This window comes from Corylus avellana, chromosome ca1 (genome assembly GCF_901000735.1).
Source record: "Corylus avellana chromosome ca1, CavTom2PMs-1.0".
NCBI lineage: Eukaryota > Viridiplantae > Streptophyta > Magnoliopsida > Fagales > Betulaceae > Corylus > Corylus avellana.
Genome location: NC_081541.1, coordinates 48,803,345 through 48,822,432, shown reverse-complemented (window position 1 = coordinate 48,822,432; position 19,088 = coordinate 48,803,345). Strand labels below are relative to the sequence as shown.

The 19,088-nt window shown below is 34.1% G+C and overlaps 2 protein-coding genes across 2 annotated transcripts; one reads left to right on the top strand and one right to left on the bottom strand.

Moving 5' to 3' along the window:
• The first annotated feature begins 8,123 nt into the window (after window positions 1-8,123).
• On the top strand, window positions 8,124-10,452 carry LOC132174122 (receptor-like protein EIX1). Its single transcript, XM_059585823.1, has 2 exons — window positions 8,124-8,242; window positions 8,398-10,452. The coding sequence occupies exons 1-2, from the start codon at window positions 8,144-8,146 to the stop codon at window positions 10,450-10,452; spliced, it is 2,154 nt and encodes a 717-aa protein (XP_059441806.1). The 5' UTR covers window positions 8,124-8,143.
• A 1,924-nt stretch (window positions 10,453-12,376) lies between these two features.
• Window positions 12,377-18,628, bottom strand: LOC132167875 (uncharacterized). Its single transcript, XM_059578912.1, has 8 exons — window positions 18,428-18,628; window positions 17,463-18,278; window positions 17,196-17,302; window positions 17,030-17,106; window positions 15,173-15,242; window positions 14,682-14,772; window positions 14,551-14,601; window positions 12,377-13,153 (listed from the first exon to the last, which is right to left on the bottom strand). Exons 1-8 carry the CDS (start codon window positions 18,509-18,511, stop codon window positions 12,473-12,475), a joined length of 1,977 nt encoding a protein of 658 aa, XP_059434895.1. The 5' UTR covers window positions 18,512-18,628; the 3' UTR covers window positions 12,377-12,472.
• Window positions 18,629-19,088: the final 460 nt, after the last annotated feature.

Genomic DNA, 19,088 nt, shown 5'->3' with positions numbered 1-19,088 from the left:
TGTTCTACAGTATAATTTTAAATAACACAGTTCTTTACCTGTTCTTCATAAAGTTTGATCTTGGTTTGTGAATTATTATCTTTATGGTGCACAATCTCATTTTTGTAGTCGTATTCCCAACATAATTATCTTGAAAACCTTTTATTTATTTTTTATTTTTTATTTTACGGAAGTGTACTAGTCGGTTGCACAATATATTAACCCTCATTGGTTTGATGAGAGAGACGCATGAATACACTCCACCCATTATGTACAGGTAGGATATGTTTGCTTTGAGTTCTAATGGACACAACCCACGTGGATACCCACCATTAGCCAATTTTTCGTATTTGATAAAAGTATATTATTTTGTTAAAATGTATGATTAAATATAATATGATGTATAAATATTTATTCAAATTTAACATTGTATGTAGTAATAATAACAAGTATTTATATAATATCTTACACAAACTGTATATTGTTTTTTAGGTCCCAATATACTAGCCGGTAACGCTAAAATCTCCAAGCATAAAAGAAGAACAAACCCCATACAAAATTCAACTCCCAAATGACATAATTTCGCGTCCAAAATGGTCCAATTTAAATACTCAAAAATACAATGCTATTAAATCTGGTAGTACAACATCCTCATTTAACAGTTTTCCACAACTCAAGACGATATTATTGAAAATGAGGTACAATTAAGAACTGATATCTAACAAGTCTTGCTCTCTCATATTTCCTGAGAAGCATCCATATAAATCTGTAACCACAACATGTTTTATGTGTGAAATGCAGCTTAATAAATAAAGTTAGTGAAGAACATAGAAAAACGTGCATAGAGTTAAGTAGAAGAGAAAACTAGGTGAAAGTTATGCTTAATGCACAAAGGACAAGCAAGACAACAAAAAGAAAAGAACAGAGAAAAACCTAAAACCTTATTACACTTGTGGTATCGCTAGGAATGGCTACTGAACAGCCAAAGCCATCAAGTACTTATCATCTCACCGGTTAACTTCAATAGCTAGATCTATAATTTTTTTAATTTTCATTTCATAATCTAATTTGTCTTTATATTTCCCTTCGAGAAAACAAAGATATTTCACTTTAGTATACAAGGACACAAGGTTTAGCGTCAATTATAAAAAACCAAATAAGCAAATCATAAGTAGGACATACAGCAAAGAGACAAATTGTTATACCCTAGAGACCAACTTTGAAGTTGGAGAGGAGTGAGGAAAATCCTTACAAAAAAAAAAAGGTAGGAAACTAAAAACAATATGTAAAATGATATTTTATTGATAAATGGTGAGATGAAATAATAGTTGATGGAAAATGTAGAGATAAAATGAATTTTGAAACATGTCTTTATAGAAAGGTGTGGTAGACAAAAAGGATTACATTTTGGAATCAAAAATCATGTTATTGTAGTTATTAGGTTATACTTATATTATAAAAATGAGGAAAATACATTTTACCCCTTGAACTATCCACATATTTGCACTTTGACCTCTAACGTTTAAAAAGTGACACTTGACCCTCCTCAAACTTCCAAATTGTTGAAATTCGACCATTCTGAATTTTTTTTCCCCCAAAATGCCCACATCCTAAGTTAAAAAAATAAATAATTAATTAATTAAAATTAAAATTAAGGGGGGCTGACCACCCCAGTTGGGCCTAGGGATGGCTTCGGCTACCCCAGACTGAAACATTGAAGATCAAAGTGCAAATGGGTAGATAGTTCAGGAGGGTAAAATGTATTTTTCCTTATAAAAATATTAGGGAACTACCAAAGAAATGGCTTATTTGACCATAATTACCATCCACCAATTTCATTTTTTTTTTTAAATCTTATACATGCATGGTGATTCAGAATATTCAAAACTTCTATAGAATTCACTAACATGAGATCTTTATTTATCTCATTCAAATTAAATTATTCTATTTGGAAATCACATGGAAATATATACCTATTTATCTAAAAAAAAAAATGATACAAAATTATAACAACCTTTTTGATGGTAATGCCAATTTTGTTTGACATCACTTTAGGTATTGAAGTTAATTATTAAATGCTCCATAGGTTAAAATATATTTATAGATTAAAATTTCTGTACGAGTTAACATTCATGTAAAAGAAATACTATTCAACATTTTGTAATGAATGTAAATAAGTAATACATGATAAACCTTTTATTGATGTCCAGAAAATATATAAAAGTTAAAAGATCTTATTTTGCGGTAATAAATATTGATAAGCATTAAAAGAAAGAGGTTGCAACATGGTTTTAATCTTTGCACAATAGACAATCAATTTAGCGACCAACAAACGGGTAGAGATCGAGACAAGAGAAAGAGAGTAGTTAAGAAACATTTAGCTGACCTTATTCTTGGGATTTTGTGTATAGATGATATCTTAGTGCTTCTTGAAATGGTTTTCATAACATTCTTTGAAACAGGTCACAAGATCACTTCGATGTGATACACAATAAACTACGCATTGTACATGTAGGTCTGTCAGCTCCTCTACACTATGGTGATTAAACCAACATTTTGAATGAGCAAGAATAAGACAACCTTCATAACGATCCTTCTTAAACAGCATAGGATGTGGCCAGTTTTTTTTACAATCTTCAGTTTCATCAGCAAAGCATTTATTTATTGTTTCTTGAACTTTATCAACTTCAGAGTAGTAAGGATAGAGCATGGGCAATGGAGAGGGACGAAAACAGGTAGGGGCAATGTCATTAGCTTGCACATTGAGGAAAATAAGGACAGGCAACTCCATCATCATTAGCATAAGTTTTCTAATACATTTGCAAGCCATGGATATTCATCCACTTTAGAAACTTTTTAGTTTGGTGTATAGTAAAAAACATGATTAAGGCTTAGTCCTTATATTTTGTAAGAAATTTATTTATTCTTAAAATAATTTGATTCAAATTAAGAGTTTTTTAATAGTTGTGACTTTTGGAACTACGATCGTTTTTTAGTTAAGTGCCTTTTGGGTTAAGTAATATCTTCTTGCTAAGCTTTCAAGATTCGTTTCGAAATATTTTTTATGTTTACTTGTGCATTTTAGAATCAAATGTGTACTGGTAAGAAATTAATTAGTTACAAATTGAGAAGTGAAGGGGATGTCCCATAGTTATGAAATATTACATTAAGACACCTATACAAATTTTTTTTTAAAAAAATGATATTGAAATGCATGACAAATATGCATATTAGAATATATGGACTGCAATTATTATACTATTCATTTATGAAGACTCTCTCTCTCTCTCTCTCTCTCTCTCTCTCTATATATATATATATATATATATATATATATATATATACTGAAAATCATGTGTTTTCATGGAAATGAAAAGGTTTTGAAAAAGTAAAAAGAAAGAAGTAATTAATACCGAAACGCTATTCTATCCAAACAATGTTATATGAGTAACGTGGTTATGATAGAAAATAACAAAAATACTAGAAATATCATAGGACTCTACATACTCATAATTTTTTTAATGGAATCATGCCTACACTAAAAAGAGTTCGCCCTTTGAGCCTTTTAGATCGAGTGTTTCCATTTAATACATTTGAACTATTGTTCAGAACTCTTCAGATGTTCATACGAACAACTAATTTAGATGACTTTTGATAAAAATTACTTATTAAGTTAATGATCGAATTTTTGGAAGCTCATAATCCTTAGGGATCTTGCAACACCCCAACATTTAATTTGGATTATGAAAATATAAATAGACTCCAAAGTACACTTAGAGGGGGGTGAAAATAATGCGGAATTAAAAAATAGAAGCATGCAACAATCAATCACCAAAATATGTAAAAAAGTAAATCAATAGGAATACAAATATTTTGGTGATGAAGTAGAAACCTTTGAAGAACTCTTCAAAAGGAAAAACCACTCACAGTCAAATCCAGGAAATCATGCACTAGAAGAAGAAGAAATTACAAGTTGTTTATACTTACAAAACCTTTGAAGTTGACACAAACTCGTCTAAATAGGTGACCCTTCTTGCTTTCTATCGCAGTAGTTCCCACAGAACCTCTTGAAACTTCTTCTCTTGATTTCCCATGTCAGAACCTCGGCCAGGGTTCTTGATTGTTGATGAACAACATCTTTTGAAAGCATAGCAACACTCTAAGAGAAAATAACTCTAACACTCTGAATCCTTAAAATTATCTCTTAGCACAATATAGAATGTGCCCCCTTAGTTGCTTGAAAAAATCGTGCTCTGAAGAGCTCTATGTACAAGCAACTAAGAATTTGGTTTCCTCGCTAAACAGGAAAACCCTAATATGAAAAATCTGAGGCAATGTTCGGACGACTGCCAGTCTCGTTCAATCGCACCTAGGTTTTATAGAAATCTAAGCTGAACTTGGCAAAACACTAAAATGGAAAGTGCCAACTTTTGTTCGAATAGTCTTGAATTCCGTTCAGACGCATTTAGGTTTAAAATCTGCTTGACATGTCTCGTCTGAACTACTAGCGAATGGCCTTCTGAATGGAGCTCTTTGGATCTACTATGTGCATCTCCCGTTTGGACGGCCCAGCGAACGTCTAGCGAACAGAGCTCTCGGGTTTTACTAGGTAACACATTATGTTCAGACGGACTTGCAAACGTCTAGCAAACAGATTATACTGCCTCTTCTTATTACTTCAACTGTTCGGACGCTTTGCGAACGCTCTAGCGAATGATGCTCTGTAGAAATACTACTAAGGCTTCCCATTCAAACCACACCGAACATGTTAGCAACCAAAACCCAAATAAAGACAACTTACAAGGTTTTGAGCACCAAGTTAGCCAACAAAATAAGTAAGAGATTAAGTATGCCTTAATTACTGTATTTGAGTATTGCAATTACTACAAGTGTCTTGAGGTGTTGTTTTGGACCTTTTTAAGAATTATAGTACACTTCGAACATTCGAGTGGGACATCGAATGCTTGATGGCAAACTTTCGAGTTGGACATCGAACGACCAAATGGAATGCCGGATGTTCGACGTTAGATCTCGAACGTTCGATAAATATCTATAAGTTTTTTTTTTTTTGAAAAAAAAAAAGAAAAGAAAAAATTTGCACGCCTTAGACATAATGAACAACCATGAGAGGTCTATAAATTAATCCCTACATCCAGGCTTCCAATTTTGGTTGCCCTCTTCACCTCAACATCGTTTTCACCATAATTAAAATTCTCTTCATAGACGAAATGTCTATTTGTAGATTTATGAATACTGTTACAAATATGTCGAATGTGGCTTACGTCATCATCAAGGAATTAGTCAACATAAGGATACTGAACAGGTTTCCTTCAGATTCCATAGTCATCTTGGGCATCCCTCCATTTGCATGCATTCCAACATCTCCCACAACTGGTGCATTTCCTGTTGAAGCTCCTAGAATTCGGCTCTTCAAGGAGCTTCTGATTGCTTGATGTATCGTTGGTAGTCGGATCTCGAAACACATCTCTCTCACAAACGGCGTCATTATAGAAGTTTTTGTTGTAGTATAAGTTGGCCATCGAATCCGGATAAAGCTGGCTTGGATACCCCATGAATTTTGGCTCTCGAAAGAGCCCCTCCCCTACAAGCAATGTTGTTGAAGAAGTTTGTCATTGTTGCGCTTATTGGCCATGATCAAGATAAAGCCTGCTATGATACCAATTGATGTAGTGGAAGACTAAAGTAACTAACCAAAGAGCAGCGTCTTTGATTCTGAAAAAGGGAAATGTCTTCTTCTTCTACCCAAAGATAAGTCAAACCCGTAGGTTGAGAAAAGAACACAAACTCCACAGAGTTTTGAGAGAAATTCTCTTATTTTATAATAATTCAATTGAGTGAGTTTTACATCATAAGCTAGTCTATTTATAGAAGAGAAATACTTGTAGAGAAAATAAACCTAATCCTAGTAGTAATATTAAACCTAATCCTAATAAGGAAAGGAAAATAATTAAAGCAAATCTAACCCTATTAAGGAAAAAAAAATAAAGTCCTATTAAAATTAAATATTCTACAAATAAAGTCCTAATCAAATCAAATCAAATTGACATTAAGCGGGAATCGTGACAATCTTTTCTTTCGTACTTCCATTGTTTGAAAACTGGTAAAATTCTAATCAAGCTGCGCTGCTTCAATATTATTTTTGATATTCTTCTTATTTTTATTTTTACCGAAAATATAAATAAATATCGTCCTACATCAATATATCTATACAAAAGAGTAATGCTATAGACAAATGTCTGCTTTCAATTTTTGCACATATTATGTCAGACCATCTCTGTACAAGATCAGATGCATGTGCAAATCCATCATTGAATTTGTGAAACCCACATGTAGGTTCCACAGACTCAATGATTTTTTAAAAGAGATTATCAAGAGATGTGTAAGAGAATGAAGCAAACATTTTCTTTATAGCATTACTCTTTTATTTTTATTTTAAAAATGATCAATTTAAAGATGAATTGGCAGCATCACGTCATCATATATAGTTAAAGAATAGTGGGTATGTTGCATACTCCATACAAAATGGTGTCTTATTTGATTTATTTATTTTATAAAAAAGAATATATAAAATAAGTATAAAGAAATGAACGTAGAAGTTGAATTGGACCCTAAACATGATCACACGGAAGTAATGATATTAAATCTCTCACGGTAAGTGCACCAACCATGGCGAATACGACGAATGGAGAGTAGGTGTAGTTTCTTTCTTTTTTTTTTGAAACAAACTCAGCACCTAAAAAGAAGATTCTCATATTGATAAAAGGTTAGTTAAGACGAAGAAAGGACAAATAATTAAGTAGAGATGGGAGGGGAATTTATATAATACAAAAACCTAACCCATATTTCGAAAAAGAAAAAAAAAAATCAGAAAAAAACTCCTAAATTAGTTCTTATTTTGAAAAAAAAAAAATACCAAATTAATTCTAATTAATATGCTATTAATAAGTAATACTGATTTTAAAAATTCTTAAATACTGTCTAAAATATGGAAATAAAGCTTGGTAAAACATATTCTGAGGTAAAAAGTTTTCAGTTGAAAATACTTCGTAGGAAAATTACTAATTTTTCAGTGGGTCAGCTATATCACCTTTAAAATATTTTCCTAAAAACATTGGCGTTTAGGGTATATCACCCATGCAACAGAAAGGTCCTAAAAAGTTCACCATATCTATGTGGCAAACAGTACTCAAGAGGATTAGTATTCCGTTGTTTAAGATTTACTTTAAATTCTCAAGAAAAAATTAACTTTTTTCTATTCTAACGATTCACTTTTGAAAAATAATCTACCTCCTATATTTTCATATTGCTTTAAAATTTTTAGGACATGTTTGGGTGTACGTTTGAGGGGTATAAAAGTGGATTTAACACTCAAAAAGTTTGTTTTAAAAAAAAAAGTATCTGTTTGGTAAAAAAAAAATTAAAAGCACTTTTAACGATCTAAAAAGCCTAACAATGGCCAAAACGTACTTTTGGCAAAAACTTAAAAAATATGTTTTGACTTAAAAGTTATATTTCTCAAATGCAATCCCAAACAAACTCGTATTCCATTCTTCAAACATTCTACATCACTTTTTTTTATTCTTTAAAATATTCATTCATATTAAGGGAGAGTTTTTTTATTGGTTAATTAAAGATAAAGCATTGAATAATAATAATAATAAACAAAAAAAGCCATCAAGAAGTATGAATGTGAACGGTCTTATCTCTACGTGTTTAATTAGTATATATATTTTTTCGTCAATATATTATTGTGGCACGACTGTCTTGTAGTCGTATTATTCAAGCTCCCTCTAGCATCAACCATGGCTATTTTATTGGGCTCCTTATCCCCTTTTTCTTGTATTCTTTATTCTCTCATCTTCTATTTCATGTCAATTTTTATTATATATTTTTCTCCCTTTGTTTCACACAGGAATCAATAGTACTATAAAGATAAGTTGTGTGGATTTCCCTTGGGATATCAAAAGAGATTTTCAAATAATGAGAGGGCTTTCTTCTCAATTGCTGCTTCTCATGCTTGGGCTTCTATGTACCAAATGCAGTAATTCAGAGGCCATATGCATAGAGGAAGAAAAACAAGCATTGCTCGAATTCAAACAAGGCCTTGAAGATAATTACAGTTTGCTTTCTTCTTGGGGGAGTCATGAGGAAGATTGCTGCAAATGGAAAGGAATCAAATGCAGCAACCAAACAGGTCATGTTGTCATGCTTGATCTCCGGCCTGTTGATGGGAATCTACAAGGTGAGATAAGCTCTTCATTACTGGGATTGAAGCATTTGGTTTACTTGGATTTAAGTTTGAATCATTTCTTCATCCTCCCAAGCTTCATTGGTTCACTCACTAAATTGCAATATCTCAATCTTTCCAATACCAAAATGGTTGGCAACATTCCACAGCAGCTTGGAAACCTCTCAAGCTTGATTTCTCTTGATCTCAGCTTGAACGAGTTAGAAGGTTCAATTCCAAAAGTTTTGGGGAATATGGTAAGTCTTGTTCATCTTGACCTCTCTTCCAACAACTTCGAGGGTACGATACCACAAACTTTGGAGAATCTTTACAATTTGCAAGTACTAGACTTATCAAACAATAGCATAAGTGGAGAGGTACCTGATCTTTCAAAATTTCCTTTGTTGAGAGAGTTACATCTATCTAAGAATCGGTTGAATGGGAGTTTAACCAAAGGTGTGGGAAAACTTTCCAAACTCCAGATTCTAGATGTATCTTCAAATTCTTTTGAAGGTGATATCACTGATTCACATTTGTCGAATCTTTCCAGCTTAAAGCTATTGGACTTCTCTTATAATTCTCTGTCTTTGAAGTTTAGTTCAACCTGGGTTCCACGATTTAATCTAGATACCATAGCATTGAGGTCTTGCAAATTGGGGCCAGCTTTTCCTGAATGGCTTCAAACACAGAGGAATTTTATGCGGCTCGATATGTCCAATACAGGAATCTCAGACCCCATTCCCAACTGGTTTTGGGACCTTTCTTGGAATGTAGGGTACTTAAATCTCTCCCGCAACCAGTTCACTAATACCATACCTCTTCAATGGTTTTTGGCAACATTTATTGGTTCTCCTATAATAGATTTGAGTTTTAACCGCTTCAGAGGTATGTTGCCACAACTTAATTTTGATTGGACTGTGCTAAATCTCTCCAATAATCTGTTCCAAGGATCCATTACATTCATATGTGAGACAAATGGGTCAGTTAAAGCCAATTATATGCCTTCATATTTGAGTTACCTTGATCTTTCAGATAACTTGCTATCCGGAGAACTCCCTTACTGTTGGGGAAATATGGTGCCCCTGACCGTGCTTAATTTGGCAAATAATAATCTCTCAGGAAGAATTCCCGATTCTATTTGTGGTTCTACGACACATGGGATTCAGTCGTTGCATTTGCAGAACAACAGTTTCATTGGAGAACTGCCCAAATCAATGATAACCTGCTCTTCATTGAGGCTACTTGATCTAGGAGAAAACAGAATCTCTGGGAGGATACCAACATGGATAGGCACAAGCCTACCACATTTGATGATTCTTCGACTGTCATCAAACTTGTTAATAGGGCATATACCATTACAATTATGTCATCTAACATCTCTTCAAATCTTGGACCTCTCTCAGAATAGTATTACAAGGACTATACCTCGATGCCTCAATAACTTCACTCTCATGTCTCAAACACAAAGTTCATATGTAAGCATTCCTCATCCATATATTTCATCTTCTAGGACATCCTTTCTTCTCCCTTCCGACTACATGGACAATTTGTTAGTGACTTTCAAAGAAAAAAGGCTCGAGTATAGCAAAACTCTTGGACTGGTAAAAGTCATCAATCTTTCAAGCAACAAATTAAAAGGAGAAATTCCAAGAGAAATAACTAGTCTTAGAGGATTGATTGGGTTGAATCTATCTAGGAACTTCTTGACTGGCATCATTCCTCAGGATATTGGTTACCTAGGGAGATTAGAGTCTCTAGACTTGTCAAGAAATCTCCTTTCAGGCATAATTCCCCAAAGCTTGGTTACTCTGAGCTTACTGAGTGACTTGAGTTTATCAAACAACAACTTATCAGGTAAAATCCCATTGGGTACCCAACTCCAAAGCTTCAGTGCTTCTGCATATGCAGGTAACGAAAATCTTTGTGGCTTGCCTCTTCTAAAAATTTGTTTGGGAGATGAAGCAACTCAAAATCCTCAAATTGGTGGCAACAATGGAGAAGGCAATATTCAAGAACATGCAAACTCCAACGAGCGTCTATGGTTTTATATTAGTATGGCACTCGGATTCATTGTTGGTTTTTGGGGTGTTTGTGGATCATTGCTATTGAAGAGTTCTTGGAGGCATGCGTATTTTCGGTACCTAGAGAGAATAGGAGATAGGCTCTACAAAACCATAACTATTACCATGGCCAAATTACTCAGAAACTTCAAGACTCGGTGCTAACAAGAAAATCTTTAGTCAATGTACAAATGGTGTTCTCAATAATTGCTCTTTCTATCAAATATTTCATGCTTGTAGTTTTGTTGTCGTTTGTCCTGTATAAATTGTAATGGTAATATAAATTTTGGTTTTTGTTGAAGCTATTAATTTTCGCCTCAAGAACAATTTTTTTTTTTTTTTTTACGTGCATTTTTTTTTTCTTGTATATATATATATATATGTGTGTACGTAATTAGGAAAATATATTTTCCAAGCTCACCAATGTTCTCCTAAAAAACCATTGTGGCCTAGTGTCTAATAAAAGCAACATTTTTGTATACTTACTATACTTGTCTAAAAGGTTAAAGATCATTCCACTAATAACCCTTCAAAACAATTCTAATCAACCCAACCAAACGGAACATAAATTATTTGTCTCAGAAACATCATTATGCTATATGATATACGTACTTTGAATTTTGTTGATGTTTGAGCATTATACTATATGGTATTGTATTTGACATTCGAGTGTAATTTATTTGGTGGTTATTAGCCTTTAATGGCATCTTATGAGTAGCTGTTTGATGTAAGACCAAAAAAAAAATATCCTATTTTGGGGTTTAAGCAATGAAAGTACAAGGAAAGATTTTTCCTTCAAGGATGAAAGTTAAAAGTGAGCAAATCAGCTAATAGGCAATGCGTATGTGGATAGCAGTTTTAAGATATGCCAATACCATTAATAGTTGCACCCGCATTCACATTCCCTTTATATATATATAATCTTGTCAAAATTTTCAAAATATCCATATTTTTTATTATAAAAAAATAAAATAAAAATTGTAAAGATTCGGGCATTTAATAAAAAAATATATTCGCAACATCTTTGCAATTTTTTTTTTTTTTTTTTTTTATTAAAAAAGGGTATTTTAGGCATTTTGACTAAAATTAACAGAAAATCATAATGAAATTAGATAATTGAAAGAAATTGAAAGTTCGATACTCTTAAATATTTAAAGTTTTTAAACTTTGAAGGTAATGTCAAAACGAGTGAAATTTCATGGGACTTTTCTGAAGTTTTTCCAAAAAACTAATTATTTTTTTACATGTTGCCTATAACACTTTTTCAAAAAAATAAAAAATAAAAAATACTTCCCAAAATAACACTCGAGTGCCATTGAAGGAGCAAACGATGAGATAAGAATGAATAACCATCGAGCAGTAAATTTGATAAGTTCAATGGGCCTGAAGGTCGTGAAGGCTATGGCTGTTGGGGAGCAATGTGTTGGTAGTGTGTCATCCCATGTAGTTTGAATAAAACCATCTAGTTGTTTGCTATCTTTCTAGGAAGTCATCTGTTATCTTATTATGATCTTAAACGTACAAATAGATGAGTGGTAATCGAGAGATTAGGATCCTCTACAATTTTCTTAAAATTGTAGATTTTTAAATTACGTAATTTTTATCATTTTTAGGCATCAAAATGTTTTAAAATGTGATATATTTCAGTTGACAATTGAGTATATTTTCATCACGTTCTTAGCCTCTACGTTGTTAAAAAGATGACCTAAAAATTGTCTTTTGATTTTACGAAGAATAAGCATCTCTACAAAAGTGAAGAACAACCTTTTTAGAAGGAATTTTCTTTTTGATTACCTCGATAATATGCCACATTTTTAATAGGTAACATTTTTCAAGCATTTTAATACCTAAAAACAACCTAAATCACGTAATTTGGAATCTACAATTTTTAAAAAATTGTAGGGATCTTAATCCTAGCAATAGTATATCAGTCTAACTACAAAATAGACTCTTTTCAATATAATTCCATCTTTTCTATCGTGGGTTCCCATCACAAATTAATCTATATATATAGCAGAGATAATACATTACTAGACAAGTCTATCCAACGATCCTAAGACTAGAAATTGTACAGTTTCAGAAAACTTCATGATAAACGATGCTCATGCTGCCAATTTTCTAATGCATACATATACATATTTGTTTGGTATACATAGCAGTACAATGCTCAAAGAGGGAGACCTCTCTAGTCAATGATTTCACCCTCTTCTTCCTCGGGTCTCTCACTTCCCTCACCAATACCACTACCTTCTCTCCTAACAAAATAAGATGCTTCTTTTCCTAGAGCATCATTTTCATCATTATCATCCGCCGCGGCCGCGGCGGCAGCATCGCCATTGTCATTTTCTTCTTCTTCACCATTATCATCATTAAATCTTTTAGCATGAGTTGTCAAGATGCTACCTGCAGCATCTTTCCCCACAGGAGAAGATTTCTCTTTAACCACATCATCCTCACATTCACCTTCTTTAACCATTACTAATGGAAACTGCAGTGGTTTATCAGGAAAATCTTTGAAGAAAGAGTTCATCACCATGAACCGAAAAACCTGCAACAAGCGGCTTTTGTCTCTACCTATATCAGCACTCAGAAGTTTCTGCAGTAGTGTTGGCTTTCTTTGGTTCAAAGAAGCGACGTTCAATGAATCCTTGTCCGCTGCTAACCTCTGCTTCTTGGCAAACCGGTCTTTTTTGTCATATCTTCCTCTTTTATTAAACTTGTTTTGGAATCTCTCCTTCTTAGTCAATGGCCTTCTGGTCTCTTCCCTTTCATGCCCTAGCTTCTCTGAATCCGAGAGATAGTATGATGGTACCTCTGCAACTTCAACTCCCAATTCAGCCTGCTTTGCTAGAATCTCCTTGAGTTGCTGGAAACAAAATTTTTATCATATTATTACTAGACATTAAATACCAATCATGAAACAAAATTAACGAAAAGTTTGCGAAAACATATCACCCAGAAATTATACTTAGATATATACCAATGAAAAAATGGGAATATGAAACATCAAGGTAAGTAGGGATGCGTTAGGCATTTCGTTCTTTCTCTCTCCCTTTTCCTCCATACACATACGAACAAGCAGTAGACATTTCATGTCCTGCACCCGCTAATTAAATCGACTAGATTAACTATGGCAAAATAAGGGATGTGTTGCACTCTCTAATAAACATGGTAAGAATGTATTTCAGAATGACTGGAACATGTCGAAGGAAACCAGTTGGTATCACTTCGTGAAACATAAAAACAAGTTCCATTACTGAAGGTTGTTTGGTTATAGAACTATTGGTTGTCAATAATTTAAGTATTAAACAAACATAGCAATTGTCGCGACAACTTTAAGTAAAATCACGCTACAACAGTGGCGGATGGGAAATTTTGTCACTTCTGTTCCCCCCGTTGTTTCTGATTATGTGACTTACCTAGAAAGATTGTAGAGATGTTGACATGTTGGAAAGAACAGTTTGGTAGGCAAGTCGTTAAGAATCCTGCTCCTGATAATGCATTTCATGAGGATGGAAAACTAGTTCTTGTTCATTTTCTTCTTATGATTTTCTTTTAATATGTTGAACTTTATGCCATAGATTTTTTTTTCTTTTGATGTGTTTATCTGGTATACTTCCAGGTAGATTTTGATCCTGTTTTTCACCTTTTCAATAATATTTAACATATAAGAAAGAGGGGCAAAAAAAAACTCTGACAAAGGAAGAGGGAGGAAATAGAGGAAGTAAGAGGGAGGAATGGAAACTACCACTTCTTCATGTGTTTTCTTGACCACAAAAAAAAAAAAAGAAGAGCAGAGAAAGTAAACGGTGGGGCCTTATAGATTAAAATAGAATTAAAAATAAACTCTCAATCACAACTCTTTCTTTCCATCTCACTTGGTGGAATAGGAAGGAAACAAGCCTCCCCCACCCCCACACCCCTCATTCCATTTCCATCCAACCAAACAAGGTAAACACCTCTGGCATCCTAGTCAATCTCTCCTTTCCTTCTATCCCCACTTACCAAGTGATAAGAGAGACATGAGGCTTTGTCCATACAATCTCCTTCATTGAATATTTGTATTTCTTTACATGTAAGTAGCCTTGCTTTAGTTGGCCAAAGTGTGGTAAGATTGTGTTCAAGGATTGCTCAAATTTCATGCGATGAACATACATACCCAAAGAAAAAAGATAAAAAGAAAGATAAAAGGTAATTCATGCGATGAACATACATACCCAAAGAAAAAAGATAGAAAGAAAGATAAAAGGTAAGTTATTATACCGCTTTTCGTAGTTTGGCTTCTCTATCACTGCGCTCAGAGTCTGCTAGCTTCTGCAAGTGGTAAATTCAATAATCAGAACATCTATATCAGACGAAAAAACATGGCAAGAAGGTACTGCAATAAATTAAACCTTATTTATGTTGGCATTTGATGGGTAGTTCTTCCTACGTGCTTCACGCCACTGTTGGATTTCTTGTTCCGTGTAGTTCAAAGAAAGAGATCTTCTTGTTTAAAAAATTTATGGAAGACATGCCCATGCACAGGGAAATAATAATAAATTAGATATTGAATAAGTAGGGACTAATTCATATCCTATTCCCCCCCCCCCCCCCCCAAACACCACATAAAGATAAAAGAAACGAAAAGGTAAGGAGTAGCGTATAAGAATGGTACTACTAAAGAGGCAGTGTGCAAAATACACAACTAATGAGTAAACAATCCAGTTCATGAAATAAATAAAATACAGACTGCACTGTCATAACTAAACACACAAACATCCTTATTTCAAACTCCTTTTAGGACCACAATATACACAGAAAATCTGAAAATCCTAGCGTCAATAAGATTTTACTCTTGAATTGGTAAGCCATGATATATTATATAGAGATCAAGCAACATTACCTCTTCTTCTCTTTGGCTTGGTTGGTAGAATTAGCAAGGCCAAATTTTCCTGTCCTCTCATTTGTAAACCCTAGTTCAGCAATACATAGTAGTGTGTTAGAGAGAGAGAGAGAGAGAACGTTGTCAAAGGGAATATAAAACACGGGCATATAGAGATTATCATGTAATACCAAATTCATTCAGAAGAAACAGTAAATGGGCTTTCTTTGAAACTCAAAGTTGTAAAAATGCAAGGGGAATAAAATAAGAAATAAAAAAAAATAAAAAAAAAAAAGAAAGCCAAAAGCATATAGAGAACAAGGTAGTGAACAACCACAATAATATAGCAACTTTTTAGCATGCATGTCAGACAAAATTTCAGGGCCCAATATTTTCATTTTCAATCATCAAGTCCTAGTTAAAAGAAAAAATTGGGAAGTTCGTAAAATCAATTTCAGAATAAGATTTATTTTACACGCATAGCTGCCAAATGCCATAAGGTGAGAGCATGGGCAGCTGGTCACTGTGAAGTAGGAAGCTAGGGGTTGCATTGCAAATGCCTCGTTCATACTACTAAATAGCATCTAATTCCGCAAATGCAGAATTCAAATTTAGTCTTTTCCGGATCAGTAAACAAAGGGCAGAAAGATGCAAGAGCCTCCAAAGTCAAGCCAATAACATCCATGATATTTCTATTTACTCCTTTAACCTTAAATCATTTAAAAAAAAAAAAAAAGTAAAAAGAAGTTCAATAAAAAGAGCAAGAAGACAAGGGGCACAACACAAGTACACAAAAAGTATATAAGAGAAAGCACCAAAGAGCTAAAAGCATATTTTATATGTTGAACTAGTTCAATCAGATGGGTTTAAACAGATTCAACATCAATAATTGGTATGAAACACAATTTGTAATGTTAGTTCATTGATATAATTTGACAAGATTGTTATCTAGATTTACCACATATAGCATATGCATACTTTCACTGCACATTTGAATCAACTTGGATTATCCCTCGTAAAGGGATTGCCAAAAAATGTTCTCCCATTCCACCCCATCCCATACGACTTCTCTCACCATTTGAAACCCTTAAACCCTAGGTTTTCTCAACCATTTGAGTGCTACTAACTCACCCAAACCTATCTTAAAAACTCTAATTTATCACTGCCAGGAAATTTTCCAGCATCCAGTTTCCTCTAAAACCATAACCCACCACCTGTTATTACATAAACAGCCATAAACTCAATATATACAAAGCTGTCCTCTGTATAGCATCAACCCATCACAAAAATTTTAAGATCCTAAAATGTACGCAGATTTCCTCTCTCAGCATAAACACCGCATGATGCACAGTGGAAATGCCTTCCAAACCACAGTACTTCTGTCCCTAAAGAACACCTTATTCCAACAAGCTAACAATACTACCACTTAAAATTTTACGCAATAGATGGCGAATTTGTTTCAAAAATTCTTTTCCATGGGAAAGACAAGTCCCTCCCCTGTCTTGACACCCTACATAAAGCCCTAACCTCAAATTATGAGTCTAGCCATAATATCGTATCGTCACCAGCCCTGAAGAAATGGAAGCATACAGCCACTCTAGGGAAAAAAAAAAAAAAAAAAAAAAAAACCAAAATCTATTAGCTTTTCAACTCCTACTTTTGGACGGCTCTCACCTCTGAATAACAAACAGCTCTTAACATGCTTTGGACAGTTGCCAATCTGATTCTTAATCATGTCAACTCATGTTATTTAAGTTATAACTTGTACCTCTTAAGAAAAAAAAAAAAAGAAAACTTGAACCTTCTTCTTTGAGGGGGCAGGGGCAGGGGTTGAGGAAATTTAAACATAATGTAGCAGCAAGGTGTAAAACCACATACCTTTCCCCTTCTGTTCATTAGGAAACCCAAACTTTCTCTTCTCATTTTTCACATGATGAAACTGAGACTTCTGAGATCTACATTTGATTTTAAACTCTAAGCAACCAGTCCAAAATTTTTAAAGTAAAATGATGGAAACAAAAGTAATCCCAAAAAAAAAACATACCCCCCTTGTGGTACCCCTCTTTTCGGATTCCTTGTGAAGTTTTTGCTTGGTGAATTTTTCCAGTTGGAGCTTGCAGCATTAATCCCACCATTCTTAAAAGTATTGCCCTAAAATAATTGATAAAACTTGTGTTAGTTACAAGTACCAGAGCTCACTTAATATTGTGTACACATTAATTATTGTCGAAAAAGATATCATTGATAACATTCTTTCCAAAAGAAAAAAATTAGCCCAACAATTCATGTGGAGAGAACAACATTACACTACCTGTGACCTTGTGAAAGCAGAAGTTTGCAAGTCCTTAAACTGCTGGGGTTGAGCTGGACAATGATTAAGTGGTGCAGATGAGTTCCCTTGCAATTGAGGAGCTGCAACAGTTGATGGTTTTAACGCATTTGCATCCTTTGTCGGTGGAGCCAAGTTTTGCTGATTCTGATTACCTTGCTGCCCAACCTGATTGCAGTGAACAAGACCAAACGGCAGGTTTGCCAAGAAGGTGGGATTTTGAGGAACTGTGGCTTGAGGTGGTTGATTCAGACCACCCATTAGATAGGGAGGGATACCGTAAGGACCAACTTGAGAAGAAGTTGGCATTTGCATGGGCACAAGTTGGTTCATATTTTGAAACATATTTGGAAAACCGTACTGCCCATTCGGCAAAACCATATTCTGATTGAGTTGTTGAGGTAAATTTGGAAAATTATGCACAAAAGGAGGCTGAGACACATTGGCTTGATTACCATTCTGCGCCAAATTGCAGAATTGCCCATTACCTTGAAACCCTGCAACCGTGTTCATATTGCATACACTGTTATGTGGACCAAGCCCCAAATGGGACTGACCGGGTTGAGAACCCATACGGGACATACCCATATGAGTATTCTGCAAGGAAAGAAGATGGGAAGGTCCATTCACGAAACCAGGCTGAGTTATGGAAGGCCGCACATTAAGATTCAAATGGGCATTGGGATTACTAAAGAGCAATTGATTTTGAGCATTGCTCATGCCAAACTGGGGTTGAAATTGCATAGGATTTTGCACTAAATTACACGAATTTACAAGGGAAGGATTAGATGGCATAACCTGATGGGCGAACAAATAAAACCCAAAATAAAAAAGAAAAAGCAGATTGAAATTAGACAAAATTCATTGTATAGATACTCCAATACTCTGTATCTGTGCGTGTAAGCAGAGAGAGAGAGAGAGAGAGAGAGAAAGAGAAAGAGAGTTACCTGTTGAGGAGGTGGAGCAGTGGAAGCATTGGTTTGCTGGGTTTGGTTGGAAAGGTGAGGAAAGGAATTGTAGAAAGGAAGCATCTTTGAGCATGGAGAACAAGCACGCAAGTTGCAGAGTAAAGCTCAGGGGCTCTCAGAGAGTGGTTTTGTTGAGCTTCAAAAGCATAATCGGAAGAGGCAGGGTTTAACGCTGTCACTCGTATAAGGGTTTAGATCTTCTTTTTCTTTTTTCCTTTTTTTTTTAAAAAAAAAATAATTTTAATTTTAATTTTTTTATCCTTTTTTGGAGGATGTGTTGCAATCCGAACCGGGTCTGCTGGCCCAGCTGGGCTGCTGGACTTGGTTAAATCCTCCTTATTTATAATTTAAAGATAAATGTAAAATTGGTTTGGTCGATTTAAATTATAAATTATTCTTTGTAGTATAAAAAATAATTTTTAGATCTTTCGCCAAAATAAAATTTTACTACCTGAAATCAATTTTTATTAAGTAATTTAACCAAATCCGTAACTTTTTCATATCATACTCAATACAAACACGTAAAACACGTGTTATTATTAATTTCTTATTTTAAAAAATGACAACTAAAATTTTTCAAAAAAAAAAAAATAGCTGAAATTAATTTCTGAAGGTAGGAAACTCGCACCATAAGGGAAAA